Source organism: Kogia breviceps, chromosome 3 (assembly GCF_026419965.1).
Source record: "Kogia breviceps isolate mKogBre1 chromosome 3, mKogBre1 haplotype 1, whole genome shotgun sequence".
In the NCBI taxonomy this organism is placed as follows: Eukaryota; Metazoa; Chordata; class Mammalia; order Artiodactyla; family Physeteridae; genus Kogia; species Kogia breviceps.
The window spans coordinates 162,566,710-162,587,160 of NC_081312.1; the positions used below are offsets into that span (position 1 = coordinate 162,566,710).

At 45.4% G+C, this 20,451-nt stretch overlaps 1 protein-coding gene across 1 annotated transcript in view; it reads left to right on the forward strand.

Moving 5' to 3' along the window:
• Nucleotides 1-20,451, forward strand: part of AKR1E2 (aldo-keto reductase family 1 member E2) — a 50,469-nt gene that overhangs the window by 978 nt on the left and 29,040 nt on the right. The window contains 6 exon segments of the mRNA XM_067030222.1: nt 3,161-3,277; nt 5,399-5,459; nt 5,462-5,484; nt 7,153-7,275; nt 9,137-9,234; nt 11,146-11,219. Coding sequence (XP_066886323.1) covers nt 3,161-3,277; nt 5,399-5,459; nt 5,462-5,484; nt 7,153-7,275; nt 9,137-9,234; nt 11,146-11,219 — 496 coding nt within the window.

Sequence of the window (20,451 nt, forward strand, 5' to 3'; positions counted from 1 at the left end):
TTTCTAGGAATTTTTCCATTTTATTTCATTTTTCCAAATTGTCAGCTTCTAGTCATTGATAATAGTTTTAGATTTTAAATCTCTATTTTTATCTATATGTACTGCTTTCCTTTCATGTCATTTTTTTAAAAATTGGTCTCCTCAGTCTTGTCAAAAGTTTGTCTACTTTAGGGACTTCTCTGGTGGCCCAGTGGTTAGGACTCCACGCTCCCACTGCTGGGGGCCCGGGTTCGATCCCTGGTTGGGGAACTAAGATCCCACATGCTATGCAGCACAGCCAAAAAAAAAGGACAACAACAAAAAAGTTTGTCTACTTTATTAAGGTCTTTCAAAGAACTAACCACTGGCTTTGTAGATCTTCTTTATCGATTTTTGATATTCATTCTTATTTTCATAAGTGGTTCTTCTAACTTTGAGGTGGACACTTAGTTCATTAGCTCCCAGCCACTCTGAATGTGTTCTCGTTAAATGAAGATCATTATACTGATGCATCTCGTGGGGTGATGTCAAGTTCAAGTGAGAAAGCGCCTTGAGAGCTGTGAAGCCCTTTGGGAACATTGGGTTTAATGGTCCTGTGAGCTGTTCCGGGCCTCTTCCCCTGGTTCCAGGCCCCTTGCCTGCTAGAACAACCCCGTTCACAGTGAGCGTTTTCTTTTCCGAACTTCCACATTCCTGATAGAGTCCATCTCGTTCCTTTGGGTCTGGCAGATGCTCTGTGTGATGGATTATCTTTGTGTGCACATGTCTACCTTCACACTTGGGCTGTTAGTCTTTGTGGGTAGAGGGTGAGCCTGTACCTCCTTGCAGCTCACCTATCATCTTTATTCATCCTAAGTTTATTTATTCCTGTGTTCCATTCTGGAAGCACGGCCTCTAGCTCAGTTATTTGCAAACACTAAAAATACCTAAAGCGTTTTCCCCAAATAAGTAAAGGAATTTGAACTTAGATTAACTATCAATCCTTTCTGACTCTGGCATTCCCTAATTTTAGGACAAAGGGATAGGAGTACCAATTCAGTAACTTCATTTTTTATGGATCATTGGCTGTGCATTCTAGACTGCTATGGGGCAATTAAGGTTGGCCTCTCCTGAATGTGGGTGGCTTACTTCTGTTCCTCGTTTTGCAGGTGGCCCCAGGGGAAGTGACAGAGGCAGTAAAAGTGGCGATAGACACGGGCTTGTACCACAACAAGAATGAGGTTGGAGTGGGGATCCAGTGCAAGGTCAAGGAGGGCATGGTGAGGCGGAAGGACCTGTTTATTGTCAGCAAGATAGGCCTTCCCTGGCAGAGAGAGCAGGGTGCAGACCGCTCAGGGCTGGGCCACGAGATGGGGGGAGCAGCCCAGGGAGGGTTTTCCGGTCTCCTCACGGGAGCTGATGACTCCACCTGTGCTTGAACCAGACGGGACAGGACTTCTGCAGCTTCGTGCAGATGCTGGGATTGATGCGATCAAGGGGTCAGGGACATCGTGACAGGCAGACGGGACCTCTTGAGCAAAGGCACGGGGTATGGGACAGCGTGGGGTACAGGGGCCCATACAAAGCTTGACGTTCCTACATCGAAAAATGTTAGGCAGCAGAGAGACGCGAGGCTGGGGAAGCGGATGGGCCAGACGGTGCAAGTCCAGATGCCATTTGAGGAGCTTATTCTTTTCCCCTTAGACAAAGGACCACTGCTGAAGGCTTTGAAGCAGGGAGCTTGTATTCTATGTAAGAGAGACTTGTGTTGTGTCGAGGTGATTGTAGTCGCTGAAAGAAGCATGTGTTTGAGCAGGAGGCAGGAGACAGGTGACAGTAACAGCCGTAGAGGCGGGGGTAATGACGGCCTGAACTAGGACACAGGCCAGGACGGGACAGAGAGAGGCTTGTGAAGAACAGTTAGGAGGCAGGCCCTGTGGGAGGTGCTGGGGGTAGACCTGGATGGTGGAGAATTAAAGAACTCCCTTGCTTTTGACTTTGAAGCAGGAAGTTAAGACCAGTAGGCTGGGAGTCAAGGGTTCAGGTCCAGCTGTAGTGCACGAACCATGAGGGACCTGCTCCGTGTGGATGGCTCAGGGCCACCGCTTCATCGTGTAAAGATGAGTCTCTGGATTCGGTCACCTCCTGAGTGATTTGCAAGCCTCAGTTTCCATAATTGCAAGATGCAGCATTGCCTCTGTAGTGGATTTTCTTTTCTGTTTTACTCTAAGATAATCCCTGTTATTCTAAAGCTAGTTCGGAGGGCTGGTCAGGGAGAAGCGTAGGTGTGAATGTGGCTGAGGAACGGACATCCCTTCTGATACTTAGTGGGGAGATGGGTGGCGGGTGTTTCTGAAGTAGCCCCTAATTTGGCAACACATTGCTTCTGAGTGGATCATAGCCAGCGGTGGAAGTGTCGTCACTGTTCTTGAAATTTGGAAGTCATGGGAGTATAATTTAAGAAAATAAATTACTATATGCTCACCATCTAGAGAGTACTGTTGTTAACAATGTGACGTATTTACTGCGAGTTTTCTGTGGGTTTTTTGTTAATTCACTATAGTTTATATAGTGTATTAACAAAACCATTTTAATCCTTCCTTTTACTTATGTATTTTTGTTTCTTCTCTTGCTGTGATGGAACCTTCAGATTAGCTTCTGTCAAAATTAATTCTAAATAGTATGAGGGAAATAATGCAAAGGAAAGCAACTTACAGATTTTCTACTTAGCAGAGGGTGTGGATGGAAATATCTAAATAAGTACAAGGCAGTGTTTATTAACTTACTTAGTTTAACCTGAATGTTTATGAGGCCCCAGTAACAGAGAACCTTTAATATGGAGTCTGTTTAAGTGGAAAATACAATATAGAAATTCTTCTGATTCTTCCTCATATCCTTTCTGCCTGCAGGCTGGTTTTTTTGTTTTGTTTTTGGTCCCCATGCATCCAAATAACCAGACGGCCCTCCCATAAAATATTTCATGGTATCCCCAACTCCCCTTTAGCAGGAATCAGGCAGAAGCAGCCCAGCTCTGGAGTTCTCTCCTGGGGCGTCCTGGACCCGTCTGAGGATAATGTCACTGCCCTGTTGTATTTATTGCCATCCGATCTTGGACTTTGTGCCTCTTGCAGATACTGGATTTGTGGGCCCAGGGGCAGATGTGCATTAACACGGGCTCTGTGCTTCCTTCCTCTCCTTGTAGCTCTGGTGCACCTGCCATAAGAAGTCTCTGGTGAAAGTGGCCTGCACCAGGAGTCTGAAGGCCTTGAAGCTGGAGTACTTGGACCTCTACCTCATACACTGGCCCATGGGCTTCAAGGTACCATGTAAGATGGGGGAGATACCCATAGGCAGCCCCTTCCTCCCTGGCCGTGCCCGTTGGGTGGTAGAAAGAGCCAGGGCATGAGGGTCCTGGTTCCCTCTGGGCTCAGCTCAAGGGAGGCGTGGGCTAGAGGACCTCTGAGACCCCCGTGACTCTAACGCCCTGTGGGTCCTGCTTCCGAGCCCATCATTTCTCCTCCAAACCAGAAGGGTGTCCATTCTTTCCATAGGTCTTTAGGTGAAAGCAGGTATCAGACAGAGGAGACACTGCGGCTCAAAGCTGCTACTGGTATCACTTCCCGGTGCCCAGTGACCCCCTTGGCCCTGTTCTCTCCAGTGGGTGACTGCTGCTCTTCCATACGTTCTCCTGCAGCAGGTCCACTCGGTTACGGCGGGAGATCGTGTCTCCACCCAGCTCCACTCTCTTCACTTGATTGCATCTCACCCCCCTACTTAAGCCCCACTCAGCAGCTTCCCAGCCTCAGTCTCATGTTAGCCACTGGCCAGGACATCCCTGCACCCTGTCCCAGACCCAGATGACACCTCCTGACCAAGGTCTCAGGTATACAGGTGGCCCCGGGAGTACAGGCATCCTGGAAAGGATTCCTCCTACATTAGGCTGGATGATCGCTGCTTGGGCGTCTCCCATGAGAGCACCCTTTCTGAGAATCTCATGGTGTAAGCTGAGCTGTCGGTCATTTTTTTAGACTAAACAACAAAAACTGCTTCATTCCTAGTGCAGCTCTACTTTAAGTCATTGTATTAGTTTCAATAAAGGATGTAGCAACTGTGCATCAGTCACAGTAACAGAGAACAGAAGATGCCTAGAAAGTGAAACAAGACAGAATGATTCAGAAACAACTTATGTATGTTTGGAATCCAGTGTTCAGAGAATAATACTTAAAATAATGATAATAGCTGTCTTGCACTTACTGTCAGCTAATAGTATGATTTTAATGATATACCAGGCACTGTTTTGCACTTACTTTCTCATTTAATCCTCACTAGCCTGTAAGGTGGGTACTGTTGTTAACACCCCATTGTACAGGTGATGAAACTGAGGCACAGAAAGTCTTAGTAAGATTATCGGTCCCAGAAGCAGGTACTCAGGTCAGACCCTCTTACCCTGCCTGGGCAACTGCCTCATTTTCTAGGGGTCCCTGCTGTTGGCTGCCTAGGTGGTAGAACAGTTAAAGGTCTCAGATCACTCAACAAATTGCAGAGTAGAATTCTATTTATGAGTAATTAAGAGCCAACAAAATAAAACAGAGATACTCAGAAGGAGAGTCCAGACACCACGCAGAAATGTTGAGGGGTGGAGACTCAGACCTTTCCTTAGTGCGGTATAGACAACACATCTTCGCCCAGTGGGAACCCATGGGCCTGGCGTGTTGTGTGCCGACCAGGAGGGCAGAAGCCAAGGCCGAGGCCAGGATGGCCAGGATGGCGCTGGTGGGAGGCTGAGAGATATGTCAACATGGGCGGTGGCTTTGATGTGAGATAGTCAGTTGCTTCAGTTCATCGTGAAAAATTCCTCTGAAATGTGGATCAGGCTGCAGATGTAGACATTCTCCCCACTACTGCTCAAGAGAATGGTTAGGTGTCATTACATACACCAGCCTCCCTGCGACCTGCTGCAGAGAACCGAGCACGGCAGAGCGAGCGGCCTGCAGATTGACACCTGCAACTGCACTAAGGGCCGGATTTAGGTTTTTACTGTTTCCCGCCGTCTTTCTCTGCCCTGTACCTCCCAGGCACCCTTGTACTAATTCTCTATTCGCTATCTCTCACCATGATGGAAATTCTAAGAAAAGAAAGGAAAATCCCAACAGTGGACTTGGGAGATCAAGCCCTTAGGACATGAGGGAAGACAGACCCCCTTCTCCCCATTTTTTGCCTGAAATTGCCAACTGGTTTCATGACAACAGGCAAGGGATGCGGGGTCTTCCTTTCCTATCTTGTGAGAGGTGGGCAGTGAACTTCAGAGAGCCGGAGAAGGTTAGCTGTACATTGGAATCGAGCCCAGGCTTTCTGACCCCTGGTCTAGCGTTCTTCCCTGCCTGCCTCCCGTCCCCTCCGGGGGTCACCATGAGCCCCCAGTGAGCTCCTTTTCTTCCAGTTCTCACAGTCTGGAGAGATAGACTTGCCCGTGGACCACAGTGGCATGATCATCCCCAGCGACAGGACTTCCTGGACCCGTGGGAGGTAAGCCTAGCCTCACGGGCCACGTCTCCATCCTGCTGACTGTCTCCAGAGGGGAACTGTGAGGCCTGGCGCTGCCTGCCTTCAGAGGCCACTGGTTTCTAGTACAAACTGGGGACAAACACCTGGCTGAGGACCTCAGAGCCGTTCATCCCTCTGAAATGCTTATTTTAGGGATAAGTAATTCAGACCTCCCCTTTAGGCTCAAAATTTTTTGAGTAAAAAATATCACATAGACTTTACAGAAAATATAAAGAGTATATCACATGGTCATTACAGAAAATATAAAAAGTACAAAACATATGGAAAGTATAAGAAGGAAAATTTGAAAACCTGCTCCTCCGTTTCCTGGTAGCAGCCGCTGCTACTGTCATGTAGTTGCCTTTAGCTCTTTGTGAGCATTTAGGAACCGTACCTTTGGCAGCGGGGACGTTTGGGGTGGGGCTGGGAGAAGTGGGGGAAGGGTTACCGCGTTTCGAACCAGAGTCCAGAGAACAAGTGTGGAGGCTGAAGCGAAACGGGGAGTTTGCAAGGAGCTTGCAAGTCGGGGGCGATGGGAGTGGGGTGCGGGGCAGTGGGTAGGCGGTCTGGCAGGAGGGCTCCTGACCGCAGGGCTTGTAGCCCGGCCCGCGGGTGCCTGTGAGTCCCACACGGGCGGGGGAGGGGCCGGAGGTGAGCAGAGGCGGGGTTCTCAGTGGAACTTGTTGAGTTCAGGGACGTGAGGCTCTGGAGCCACTCGAGTGAGGTTGGGGGGTGCAGGCGTGGGAGTGCGGGGTCATCCGGGCAGAGGGAGGAGGGGGGAGCAGGCGGGCACGTGCGGGGCCAGGCCATCCTCTCCTCCCCTTTCATTACGGCTGAACCCTCCAGACAGAGCTCACCTGGCGCGTCCAGCCTCAGGGCCAGTGTGAGGCCCACCCCTGTCCTCCTCTGCACTGCCAGCCCTCAAGGACTCGGGTCAAACTGGGCCGTTTGTGTGGTGCGAGTGAGGGTCTGGGCGACTGTTGCCACTTCAGGGAGTCACAAGTGCACAGGCACCCTGGTCACTGGCCCATGGACGCTCAGGACTCATTGCCGACCCCTCCTGGCTCCAGGCCTCGCTCTTTCTGCAGCCGAGGGCCCGTCCGTCCGGCTTGCTGGTCAGTGAACAGCACAGAGCTTTGGCTTGCTCTGCCCTCAAGTCCCTTGAAGTGTTAAATGGTGGTGGGATAGGGGCTGACCACACATCATGGTGCTGAAGAAGACTGTAATCCAGGCAGAAGAGGGGCGCGCAAGTGACACCAGCATGAACACCCCTGCAAACACCAGGCCGACAGGGATTCAGAGTAACAGGAACAACAGCGGCCACATCGTACTGCGTTTGCTCCATGCCAGCCCTTAGCAAAGCGCTTTGTGTGCATTTGTTCACATGGTCCTTAAAACAACTCTGTGACATGGACAAGATCCTCCACAGTTTGTAGATGAGGAAACTGAGGCTCAATGAGGTCACGTGATGTGTCCAAAGCCCCCAGGTACTAAGTGGTGGAACAGGGGGAAGACCTCGAGTGTAGAAGCTCTGGTGAAGCATCAGGGTAATATTGTCAAACAGTGGGCGGGGCCCGTTTTCCAACACTGTGCGGATCACTAGTGGGGCCGGCCCAGCCCAGACGCCACGAGGCTTTTTCTCCCCCTTAGGCCATGGAGGACCTGGTGACCCCAGGCCTGGTGAGAGCCATCAGGGTGTCAAACTTCAACCACGAGCAGCTCGAGAGACTTCTGAATAAACCCAGCCCGAGGTTCAAGCCAGTGACCAACCAGGTGAGCATGGTGCCAGCTCAGAGGCTGTAACCGTGGAGTCAGCTTTTCAGCCGTTACCCACACAAGGCTGCGCTGGCACCGGAAGAGAGGGTGGAGCACGAAGTAGGCATTTTCCCCAGCGGCTGTCAAAATCGCGACCCATGAGCAGTCAGGCAGGCGGCGTGTGAGGGGGCAGGAGATTTCCCATAAAGGCTGGTCCAGCGACGTGGTGCCCTCAGAGGTAGGGCCTGAGCTGAGCTTGGTTTCCCACAGGCAGCTCTGGGTGAATCGCCAGATGCATTCAGAAGTGGAGAGGGTCCCGGGGGCCCCCAGCCCTCACTAGTGATGGTGCTCCAAGGTGGGTGGGCTTCCTGGGAAAGCACAGGGACCCCTCTGCTCTCCAGCCGTGCAGGTTGCAGCCTGAAAGGTGCAGACGAATGAAAGACCTTCAGCCCAGGTTCACAGACGCGGCTAAGATGTTAACGCAGAGAACCAACTAGTGCGGGAAGGAGTATTGTGTTCTCTGGCTGGCTCTGCATGTAGAAAGGGCATTTTTGCAGCACTTTATTTTAAAATTTTTGTTGAAGTGTTACGTACATACAAAAAAGTGCACACATAAGAATAGAGCTTGTTACAGTCTCATAAGCTGAGCCCAGCTCTGACCAGCATGCGGATCAGGAAACAAACATGACCAGCCCCCCCCCGCCAGAGGCCCCCAGCTGTGCTCCTTTCGTGTGCCCCCTCCTTCAGAAAGGGCAGCCACTCTTCAGATTTCCAACAGCATGGAGTAGCTTAAGAGCTTTATGTGGATAACATGGTACGTTCCATGCTCGCTTGTGTCCTGGTCCTTCACTCAGTGTTGCACCTGTTAGATCCTCCACACCCGCGTGTGACCACGGGTCACTGTTCTTCTCGCTGTTCCTACGTGATGCTCCACGTGGGAACACGCCGCAGAGCAGATGTCCATTCTGTACTTGATGGGCGCTCGGGTAGTCTCCCATCTGGGGGTATAAGGAGTAGAGAGCATCGTGTCCTTTCTTTTCTATGAGTAGACTTTTTAACTGAAGTGTAACAGATGCAGAGAAGCACGCGGGGTCTTGAAGGGCAAAGCCCACGGCGTTTCCACCAGTGAGCCCTTGCAAGCACCCAGCACCAGAGCAGAAACAGAACGTCGTCTAGTTCTGGAAGCTGGAGGGTATGTTTCCTAAGTAGGGCTGTGGACCCCCCAGGAATGCTTCTCCTTCAGGGGCTCTCCTGATGGCTGCACCCAGCACGTTCCTGGTTCCCCCTGATTCACTGAAGCGAGTCTCCATCCGGTCTCACTTATGACCTGGATCGTTCGAGAATTCAGAGTGGAGGGGACGGGGATCTCCTCTCGAGCTTCTCAGAACGTCCCCAGGGGCCGCTGGGGCGTGTGTCTGTCCCTTGTGAGCTTCACTCATCCACTCAACAGATATTTATTGAGCACCTTTGGTATGCCCAGCTTATTCTAGATGTTCAGGAGATGTCTGTGAACAAAACAAAATCGGACCAAAATCCCTGCCTTCATGAATCTTACATCCTAGTGGCAACAGACAGACAATAGCAGAAAATACAACATATAAGACGTCAGGTGATACACACACACAGAGGGCGTGGGAGGCCATGGTTTTTACCTAAAGTGATGAGGGAGGCCTAATGCAGCAGGTGAGGCTTGAGCGCTTCTGACACAGGTATTCACAGCGGGCTGGCCTCTCTGGGACCACAGTCTAGTCTTTACACTTCACAGCTGTAGACCTTCAAGGTGGGTCACCTAGCTCATCAGTGACAGAGTCGAGACAGGCATGTAGGACCCCTTTTCTGGTGGACTGTTCTCCCTAGTAAGCTGTGATTTTCTTTGTAGATCGAGTGCCACCCATACCTGACTCAGAAGAACCTGATCAGTTTTTGCCAGTGGAGAAATGTGTCCATGACTGCTTACTGGCCCCTCGGGAGCTCCAGGTAGGGATGTGCCAGTGGTTCTGAGTCCAGACCCAAGCAGGAAATAGCTTCGCCCTCCAGTTTAATGTGGGGAGTAAGCGGAGGGTTTAACAAAGGCCTGGGCGGGGTGTGGAGGGCCCACAGGCACCTGCAAGGGGTAGGGGGCTGTCAGCTCCCTAGGCCCTCCAGCTGGGGGAGGGGCCGGGACTGAGGGCTGCTTTGAGGGGCTGCCCCAGATGAAAGCGAGCACTTTGCAGAGCTCTGGACCAGTGCATCTCATCCTCTCCTGGGCCTCTGACGGGACGGTTCACAGACATGGTTCACGGATACCTCCATCTCCGTAGGAGCCAAACGCCACATGCCATCTTCCCCAGAACCTGCCCTGCATCCTTTGCTCCCTACATCAACCAACAGGGCTCCACCCACTGAGCCACCTAGACCAGACTCCTAGACATCATCCCTTTCTGATTCCCCCAATCCAATCCATCAGCAAGATCCACTGATCATTCTTCCAGAGAACCTGGAGTCTGTCTCTTGCTCTCTGCTCTCACTGTTTGCCTTAGTCAAGTGAGAACCCTCAGGTTAGGGGATCAGCCTCTGAACTCCTGCCAGACGGAGGGAGTCACCCCAATTTGACCATGTCACTTTCTTGCTTAAAACTCCTTCAGTTGTTGGCATGGCCTGTGAGTCCTGGCTGATCTGGCCTCTGCCTATTTCTGGCCTCATTTCTTCCTGCAAACACTCTCTGCACTAATCACTTGAAACTCCATGGGTTCCTGGAACAGAACATGTTCTTTCTAGTCTCTGTGCCTTTATATATGTTGTTCTCTTTACCTTATTATCTTTTTTTGCAATCTGGTTAACTCCAATTTCTAACGTAAGGCTCAATTCAGCAACACCTCCTCCAGGAAGCCCTCCTGACTCCCCTTATTCATGTTTGGTCCGCCGCCCTTATAACACTCTCTTGTCCCTATTTTCTCCTCACTCACTACGCTTATCAGAGTTCACTGAGTGCAAGCACTGCAGCTAACTCGCAACTCTGCCCAGCCCCTTACTCGGTGCCTGGGACATGTCAGGGGCCCAGCGGAGGCTGAAATGGTGGCACTGTTATTACCTGTGTGTTTCCCATTTGAAATGGTGCACATGTGTTTGAACTTGGCAGCAGCAGGGGAGTTCCTAGAAGGCCAGGTCATATTCCACAGCTGAATCCGGGCAGTGGAGCCCTTGGGGGAGCAGGTGGGGAGAGCCATCCACGGCAGGGGAGCCAGCTGGAACCCTGGGCCCACAGCCAGATGAAACGGACTCCGTCTGCTTCCCTAGGTAGACTGTGGTGGCTGTTTCTAGCGCAGGGCTTGAAACCTAGTAACTGCTTAAATAATGTTCCTTGGGAGATGCCTCTCCAGGGTGACGAGGGCCTGTCCTCTGCTGGGCGGAGGTGGAGGGACAGGACTCAGTCACTGTCTTCAAACTCTCTACACTGAAGGTTCACAATCTCAACTTTTTCTTGGTGTTTGAGGTGAACCTGTCTGAAATCATCATCATCAACAACAATTATTTATCAATGGTACACTATTCTGTGTCCTACAATACAAGCTTAGAGGTCAGAGAGACTTTAAATGTCAGAGGGGCAAAGCACAGAGACCCACTGCCTCGTACACTCTGATGTTGCTGCCTGGTTCTTGAGAAAAAGCACCAAATATATGCGAAAAGCAATGTGTCCAGCTGTCTCCACTGAAATGTCAACAGTGGTTTCTCTAAGATGGTGGTATTTGGGTGACAGCTGTTCTGCATCATTTAAGTTTCCTATGCTGAGCAAGTATCGTGACCAGACAAAAAATACATCTAGATTTTGCATTTGGAGAAAGTTTGGGGTTTTCCTCAAGAAGGAAGCGTACTCATTTGATCCTGTGGCCCCTGTGCTCTTCTCCCCAGTGAGGGGGGTGCACCTGATGGAAGACCCTGTGATCCAGATGATCTCTCAGAAGCACAAGAAGTCTGCAGCTCAGGTAGGATGGGGCCGCTGCGTCCTTGCTCCGATGTCCCCTTGTTTGGGGATCGGACACATTAGTTCTTAAGGTGTCTGCAGGTCCCCCAAGCTTCTCCTGCTAGGATTGCTCAGAAGATGCCAGTTTGGTTTCTAAAGGACTTAGAATGAAAGCGCTTGTAGTAAAAGCTCCTGCTGCCCCTGGATTTTGGACTTTTACTGCACAATATAGCGTGAACTGTCAGGGAAAGTACTGAGCTCTGACTCCGATGAGGCCCTGTATCTGATATTAGACTTTCCCCTGCAGATTTTGATCCGATTTCAGATCCAGAGGAAAGTGATAGTGATTCCCAAATCCGTCAACCCAAAGCGGATTCTTGAGAATATCCAAGAAAGTGTTTCCTCCTTTCAAATCGGCATCGGAGGGTTTGTCATCACCCGCTAGCTTGGGGCAGGAGGTGTGCTGAGCTTCGGAGGCAGCATCCCCGTCCCCTGTGGCTTTGACACCAGGGGCAGGATGAGGCCTCAGGTGCCGAGACTGGCCATTCCCAGCCTGGGAGCTGGCACACCGGATTGAATGGGGGTGGGGAGAGGGGTTGAGTGGGCAGGGGTGCGGCCAGAGCTCTCTTGGGGCTCCCCACCCAGCCAGATGCCCACCCCTTTCCCCAGTGCCACCCAGTGACACTGCATCATTTTGTAATTTTCAGTATACAAAATTTTCACCTCCTTAGTTAAGCTTATTTTTAAGTATTATTTTATTCTTTTTGGTGCTATTTTAAATGGGATTGTTTTTCTACTTCTTTTTCAGATACTTGGTTGTTAGTGTATAGAAACAAGTGATTTTTATATGTTGATTTTGTACCCTGCAACCTCACTGAATTCATTTATTAGTTCTAACAGTATTTTTGTTGAGTCTTTAGAACTTTCTACATATAAAGTCATGTCATCTGAAAACAGAAATAGTTTTACTTCTTCATTTCTGATTTGGATGCCTTTTCTTTTTATGGCCTAACTGCTCTGGCTCTGACTTCCATTACTATGTTGAACAGAATTGGCAAGACTGGGCATCCTTGATGTGTTCCAGATTCAGATGTTGTCTGTCTCTCCCTTCAGTTCTTCCAATGTTCGCTTTATCTATTTAGGTGTTCTGGTGTTGGATGCATATATTTTTATAATTGTTATGTTAAAGAGAAAAACCACAGGCCCAAAGTGGCATCACTTGTACTAAAGCCCATGATACCAAACCTAGATTTAACACATACTCTAATTGCAGTTTCAGCCTTCACCAGAAATGTAATCTTAATTAACCAGTTTGATATCACCACGATTGAGGTAATCTGCCAGGTGGGCCCTCTCCATTCCCTGGAGGAATATCAAACAATCTGCATGATAAAACCTTTGCTATTCACCTAAAAATAATCCTCTCTTTTGCTAGTAGCTCCTTTGCTCCACCCGTCTCCCTATAAGCCTTCCATTTCAGTACAACCTATAGGAGCACCCTTCTAGTTTTAGATGGGATGCTCCTTGATTCATGAATTACCTAATAAAGTCAATTAGATCATCAAATTGACTCAGTTGAGTTTTGTTTTTTAACAGTTATATCTTCCTGGTGGATTGATCCTTTTATCATTATATAATGTCTTTCTTTGCCTTGAGATAGTTTTTGACTTAAAGTCTATTTTGTCCAATATAGGTATAGCCCCCTTGCTCTCTTTTGGTTACCATTTGCATGGAGTATCTTTTCCCATCCCTTCACTTTAGCCTCTGTGTGTTCTTGAATCTAGAGTGTCTTGTAGGCTGCATATGGTTGAGTCTTGGTTTTGTTTGTTTTAATTTATTCAGTCACTGTCTTTGATTGGGAAGTTTAATCAATTTACAGGGACTTCCCTGGTGGTCCAGTGGTTAAGACTTCACCTTCCAATGCAGGGGGTGTGGCTTCAATCCCTGGTCAGGGAGCTAAAATTCCACATGCCTCATAGCCAAAAAATCCAAAAACATAAGCAATATTGCAACAAATTCAATAAAGACTTTAAAAATGGTCCACATCAAATGTAAATTGATACAGCCACTATGGAGAACAGTATGGAGGTTCCTTAAAAAACTAAAAATAGAATTACCATATGACCCAGCAATCCCACTACTGGGCATATACCCAGAGAAAATCATAATTCAAAAAGACACATACACCCCAATGTTCATTGCAGCACTATTTACAATAACCAGGTCATGGAAGCAACCTAAATGCCCATCGACAGATGAATGGATAAAGAAGATGTGGTACATATATACAATGGAATATTACTCAGCCATGAAAAGGAATGAAATTGGGTCATTTGTAGAGACGTAGGTGGACCTGAAGACTGTCATACAGAGTGAAGTAAGTCAGAAGCAGAAAAACAAATATCATATATTAATGCATATATGTGGAATCTAGAAAAATGGTACAGATGAACCAGTTTGCAAGGCAAAAATAGAGACACAGATGTAGAGAACAAATGTCTGGACCCCAAGGGGGGAAAGCGGGGGGTGTGGTGGGGGGTGGGATGAACTGGGAGATTGGGCTTGACATATATGCACTAATACGTATAAAATAGATAACTAATAAGAACCTGCTGTATAAAAAAATAAAATAAAATTCAAGAAATAAAAAAAAATTAAAAAATAAAAATGGTCCACATCATAAAAATCTTTTAAAAAATCAGTTTACATCTAAAGTAATTATCTAAGGTAAGGATCTACTATGCCATTTTGTTAGCTGTCTTCTGTTAATCTTGTTCTTTTGTCTTTTTCTTCTCTTGATATGTTCCTTGTGCTTTGTTGATTTTCTGAAATACCTTTTTTAAAAATTTATTTATTTTTTATTTATTTATTTTTGGCTGTGTTGGTTCTTCGTTGCTGCGCATGGGCTTTCTTTAGTTGTGGCCAGCAGGGGCTACTATTTGTTATGATGCGCAGGTTTCTCATTACGGTGGCTTCTCTTGTTGCGGAGCATGGGCTCTAGGCACGTGGGCTTCAGTAGTTGTGGCACACAGGCTCAGTAGTTGTGGCTCGTGGGCCCTAGAGCACGGGCTTCAGTAGTTGTGATGCACAGGCTTAGTTGCTCCATGGCATGTGGTATCTTCCCAGACCAGGGCTCAAACCTGTGTCCCCTGCATTGGCAGGCGGATTCTTAACCACTGCACCACCAGGGAAGTCCTGAAATGATATCTTTTTAAGTCTTTTTCTTTTATATAACTTTGACAGGTATTTTTTGTGATTATCTTGGGGCTCACATAAAATATCTTAATAGTTATAACAGCTAGACTGTGCTACATCCATCAGAGTTTCAAGACAGGTAAAACAGATGCTAGTTGTTTGGTCTGCCCCAGAGAAGATGGAGGACTGCATGCATGGATCAACTCTTTTCCTTCTCAGGGGAAGCCAAGAGCTGGGACTTTTTATCATCTTACTCTGTGCTGAGCATGGGGAAGGATCCACGGTCCCTTCCAGCCCACATCACTACCTATGTACCCTGGGTGGCTAGACTGTGCCAAAGATAATCATAGTAAGACTGATTTGTTTGCAGACTAAGTCTAGTTTCAATAAGCTTGGCCTGAGTATTTACCTAAGTACAGCAAGAATAGTTATTGACCATACAGGCTCTTTTAAGTCTCCTTTGCTGGAACTTTTCATAGAAAATCTTAGATTGAACTCTTAAAAGCCTCTTGAGGCTAGCAAGCCAAGCCAAAAATTCACCTTCAGACTTTGCCTGCTATACCTATAAATTTGGGTTAATTCCTCTATTCTTGGGGTCCCCAAAATATCCTGAGATTTCTGAGTCTGCCAGGAAGTGACCTTATTTATTTTATTTTATTTTTAATATTGAGCTGCATGAGCTGTTTATATATTTTGGAGATTAATCCTTTGTCCATTGATTTGTTTTCAAATATTTTCTCCCATTCTGATGGTTGTCTTTCGTCTTGTTTATGATTTCCTTTGCTGTGCAAAAGCTTTTAAGTTACATTAGGTCACATTTGTTTTTTTTTTTTATTTCCATCACTCTAGGAGGTGGGTCAAAAAAAGATCTTGCTGTGATTTATATCAAAGAGTGTTCTTCCTAAGTTTTCCTCTAAGAGTTTTATAGTATCCAGTCTTACATTTAGGAAGGAAGTGACTTTCTTTACTAACCTGGTAAGACTCCTAGGAACCCTGTAAACCAAGCTGATTTTCCCAAGGGGTTTATTGGCTCCATAAAGTCAACCTTAGTTCCTTAAAATTGTCTGCTCATAACTGAGTCTATGCATGTGTTTCTCAAATATGACATTCCAGCCAAAGCCTTGGTAATATAACCAATGTTTTTCTTTTAATTATGCTCTATTACAAGCACAGATTCTTATTGAACCTATGCAAATAACTACATTACCATGAAATTTAAAATATTTATTAAGAGTTTCTGAATTCTAGGTGGATCAGGTAGGGACAAAAAGGTAAATGTTTCACTTATGTTCACGAAGATATATTTTACTAAATTTCTGCAGGTCATAGATAGCTCAAGAGAAATGTTTCTTTAAATCTGGGGAAAAAAACAACACTTTTAAGAACCAGAAATGTTTTATACAGTCACAAAAATTATGATCATCCTAACTCATTTTATGAGGCCAACATTACCCTGATACCAGACCAGACAAAGACAACATTAAAAAAAAAAAGAAAATTACAGGCCAATATCTCTGATAAACATAGATACAAAAATCCTCAGAAAAATATTAGCAAACTGAATACAACAATACATTAAGAGGATCATACATTGTGATCAAGTGGGATTTATTCCAGGGATGCAAGGATGATTCAATATTCACAAGTAAAACAATGATTCACCATGTTAACAAAATGAAGGATGGAAACCATATGTTCATCTCAATAGATGCAGAAAATGCATCTAAGATTCAATACCCATTTATAGTAAAAACTGTCATTAAAATGGGTATAAAAGGAATGTACCTGAACATAGTAAAGGCCATATATGACAAACCCACAGCAAACATTATACTAAATGGTGAAAAAATGAAGACTGTCCCTCGAAGATTAGGAGCAAGGCAAGGATGCTCACTCTCACCACTCTTATTCAACATAGTATTGGAAGTCTTACCCAGATCAGTTAGACAAGAAAAAGAAATAAAAGGTATCTAAACTGGAAAGGAAGATGCAAACAGACAAATTCATTGATTCACTCATTTCGGGTTTAGAATTTGTCTCTTCCAGATAAAGAGACATCAGATAGGTATTAAAAACAATCACTCATTTAAATAAACATTAACAGCTGTTGTGTCTAATCTCCTGCTTCTTGCATCTATTGAAGTTTTCCTTTTTTCATTCAGATAATTTATTTTTCATAAGACTTCCAATTAGTTCTTTCTCCCATCTGTCTTTTTTTTTTTTTACTTACTTAGTTTTCCTCGCCTTTCATAAATGTTTGTCCCTTCTTAATTTCCTTTGAGAATGCCAAACCACATTATTTTTACATCATGCTCATATTACATTATTATTTTTATGTCTTCTTGTGTGATTATTTTCCTATTTGTTACGTCTTTTGGTTCTGTTCCATGGTGGTAGATTCCCTCATTTGCATGGTTATTTTTCATTTGAAAAACAATCTTGTGCCTGCATGTCTTGGGGTTTTGTGGTAACTCTTGTGGTTCCAGGTCTTATGTTAAGATTCAGGATTATTGCAGTCCAAATGTCAGGTTTCCTAACATCAATTCCAAATAGGCCAATATTGGTATGACCTTTTAGTATTTTACTGGGAGTATCCTAGCTGAATCTCTTGAATAAATTCCATGATATCTCAAGCCCATAGTGTTTGGAATTGCAATTTCCATGGGTTCTTGTTGGCAAAGACTATTTTTGACAGCTTTGATTCCAAAGAATAAAATACAGAAATTATCACCGAACTAAGAATTTTGTCCCAGTTGGCTCAGTTCTACAACCACAAAGCTATTCTTTCAGCCTGCCTTGGGCATGGGTGCCATTCATAAGCTATGCCATCTCAGGTTTTATCTTGAAACTTCCTATAGGCCCAGGGAATATCTGTTCTTTATCTTTGTGGTACTGCAAGTCAGCATGGAATGAAATAATTACTTTGCTGTGCAGGTTATGAAAGAATTTTGACATCTCTAAATGCCGTGCAGGCAGGAAATGTCTGGACAAAGAGAGCTGCCACAAAAGAGCAGAGATAAGCAAGTTAATTCACAGAAATGGAAAGTTCCTTGAGGTCTGATTCCACTTTCCTTAGGAGGGAAATGCCCCTTTGAAAATGAGTTTCTCCAAAACTATTCCACACAGTCTCATGTGAATAAGCCTGGAAACCTGCTAACCTACTTTGCTAAGGTGTAGATGATGACCAAAGAATGGCCTATTTCCCATTCCAGTTCACCTCCATAGACCTGAGAACTATTAGAAACACTGACAATTTGACTACAGGTGTATCAAATCCTTTAACAGTGTTGTCATGAGATAATCACAAAATTTGACTCTTAGACTCTCAAAAACGTTTTTTTTTAAATTAAAGGTAATAAACTGTTAGAAAGAATAAAAATTGGACAATGCATTGTTTATTTTTAATAATAGACTATTTTTAGAGTAGTTTTAGAGTGACAGGGTAATTGTATACAAAGTACCACAAGTTCTCATACCCCCTCTCCCCGCCCCCCACTTTGCTCTGTTAGCATTTTGCATTACTGTGGGACATTTGTTACAACAGATGAGCCAATATTGATACATTACTATTAACTAGGGTGCATAGATTACATTATGGTTCACACTTTTTGTTGTACAGCAGCTCTAGGCATGCTGAAAAATGTGTATTGACATGTATCCACCATTACTGTATACATAATACAGAATAGTTTCACCACCCTAAAAATCCTACATGCTCCACTATCCACCCTTCCCTTTCTCTCTTCCTCCAAACCCCTGGCAACATTGATCTTTTTACTCTCTATATTTTGCATTTTCCAGAATGTCATACGGTTGGAAGCATAGAGTATGTAGCCTTTTAAGGCACTCTTTTTTCACATAGCAATATGCATTTAAGTTTCCTCTATATATATATTAAGTTTCATATATATATATATATATATATATATATGCTGCTCTTGAAGGAGGCATGTATGCTGTTCTTATTTCTTTATCCAATCAGCCACTCTGTGTCTTTTGATTGGAGGATTGAGTCCATTGACATTTAAAGAGTCCATTGACATTTAAAGTGACTGATAGTACTGTACTTATTGCCATTTTGTTACTTGTTTTCTGGTTGTTTTTGTAGTTTTTCTTGTCTTTTTTTTTTCTTTTAGTCTGTTATCTTTTGATTTGATAACTTTATTTGTGTTATATTTGGGTTACTTTCTCTTTAATTTTTGTGTATATACTGTAGGTTTTTGATGTATGATTACCGTGAAGTTTATATATGTCAACCTATACCTATATCTACTTGTTTTATACTGATATCATTTAAGCTCTAACACATTCTAAAAGATCTACATTTTAGCCCCTCCATCCTGACATTTTGTGTTTTGATGTCATATTTTACATCTTCATGTCTATCCCTTAACTATTTAATTTAGTCTTTTACGTTTCTCCTAGTTTAAGTGGTTGATGCACTACTTTTACTATGCATTTGGCTTTACTAGTGGGATTTTTCCCTTTTTATATTTTCTTATTTCTTGCTATAGCCTTTTCTTTTTCACTTAAGGGAGACACTAATATTTCTTGTAGGGTCAGTTTAGTGTTGATAAACTCAGTTTTTGCTTGCCTGGGAAACTCTTTAGCTCTCCTTCAATTCTGAATCATTATCTTGCTGCGTAGGCTGTCCTTGATCATAAGGGTTTTTTTTTCCTTTCAGCACTTTAAATATATCATGCCACTCCCTTCTGACCTGCAATATTTCTACTGAAAAATCAGCTGATAGCCTGATGTGGTTTTCCTGGTATGTGACTCATTGTTTTCCTCTTGTTGCCTTTAGAATTCTCTATTTTTAACTCTTGCCATTTTAATTATGATATGTCTGGGTGTGGGCCTCTTTGGTTTCATCTTGTTTGGGATTCTCTGTGATTCCTGCACCTGTATATCTTTTCCCTTCTCAGATTTGGGAACTTTTCTGCCATAATTTCATCCAATATATTTTCTGCCTCTTTCTCTCTTTTCTTCTCTTTCTAGGACCCCTATAATGCAAGTATTAGTGCACTTGATGTTATCCTAGAGGTCCCTTAAACTGTTCTTATGAAAAATAATTTATTCTTTATTGCTGTTCTGATTGAGTGATTTCCACTATTCTGTCTTCCAGGTTGTGAAAGCATTCTTCTGTATCACCTAACCTGTTATTAATTCCTTCTGGTGTATTTTGTATTTCAGTTACTGTATCCTTCAGCTCTGATTGGATCTTTTTAATATTTTCTGGGCTTCCCTGGTGGCGCAGTGGTTGGGGGTCCGCCTGCCGATGCAGGGGGTGCGGGTTCGTGCCCCGGTCCGGGAGGATCCCACATGTCGCAGAGCGGCTGGGCCCGTGAGCCATGGCCGCTGAGCCTGCGCGTCCGGAGCCTGCGCACCGCGGCGGGAGAGGCCACAGCAGTGGGAGGCCCGCGTACCGCAAAAAAAAAAAAAAAATTCTAGTTCTTTGAGGTTCTCATTGTGTTCCTCTACTATCTTCCCACATTCAGTGAGCATTTTTATTACTATTGCTTTGAGTTTTTTATCAGGTAAATTATTTATCTCTCTTTCGATAACGGTTTTTTTCCCTGAGGTTTTATCTTGTTATTTCATTTGGAACATGTGTGTTTTTCTTCTCCTTTGTTTGGTCTTTTCTGTTTGTCTCTATGAGATTCGGCAAAGAGTTACCTATTCCAGAGTCTGAAGGTGTGTCCTTGTGTGGGAGCATCTCTATGTGGTCTGCCTGTGACCAGTGGCATTGGTGGGAGAGCTGGATCTAAAGTGAGCACAGGCCATGTCTTCTCCCTAGGTGAGCTGGCAGCTGCTGTTTTGGCGGGAGATAGGGCTGGAGTCAGAGGAACTAGAGGCAGAGTTAGGTGTGAGCTGAGGCTTCTTCTAGGCTCAATGGCAACTGGTGACCTGTTGGGGGTACGGCTAGGGCCCAAGGGGCTGGAGACACACTTCTGAGTTGCCACCACTTTCTCCCTGTGCATATGATAGCTGTCTCTGCCTTCGCAGGGACCAGTGCCAGAGCAGGAGGGGATGGAGCAGGAGGCTTTGGGCATGCACTG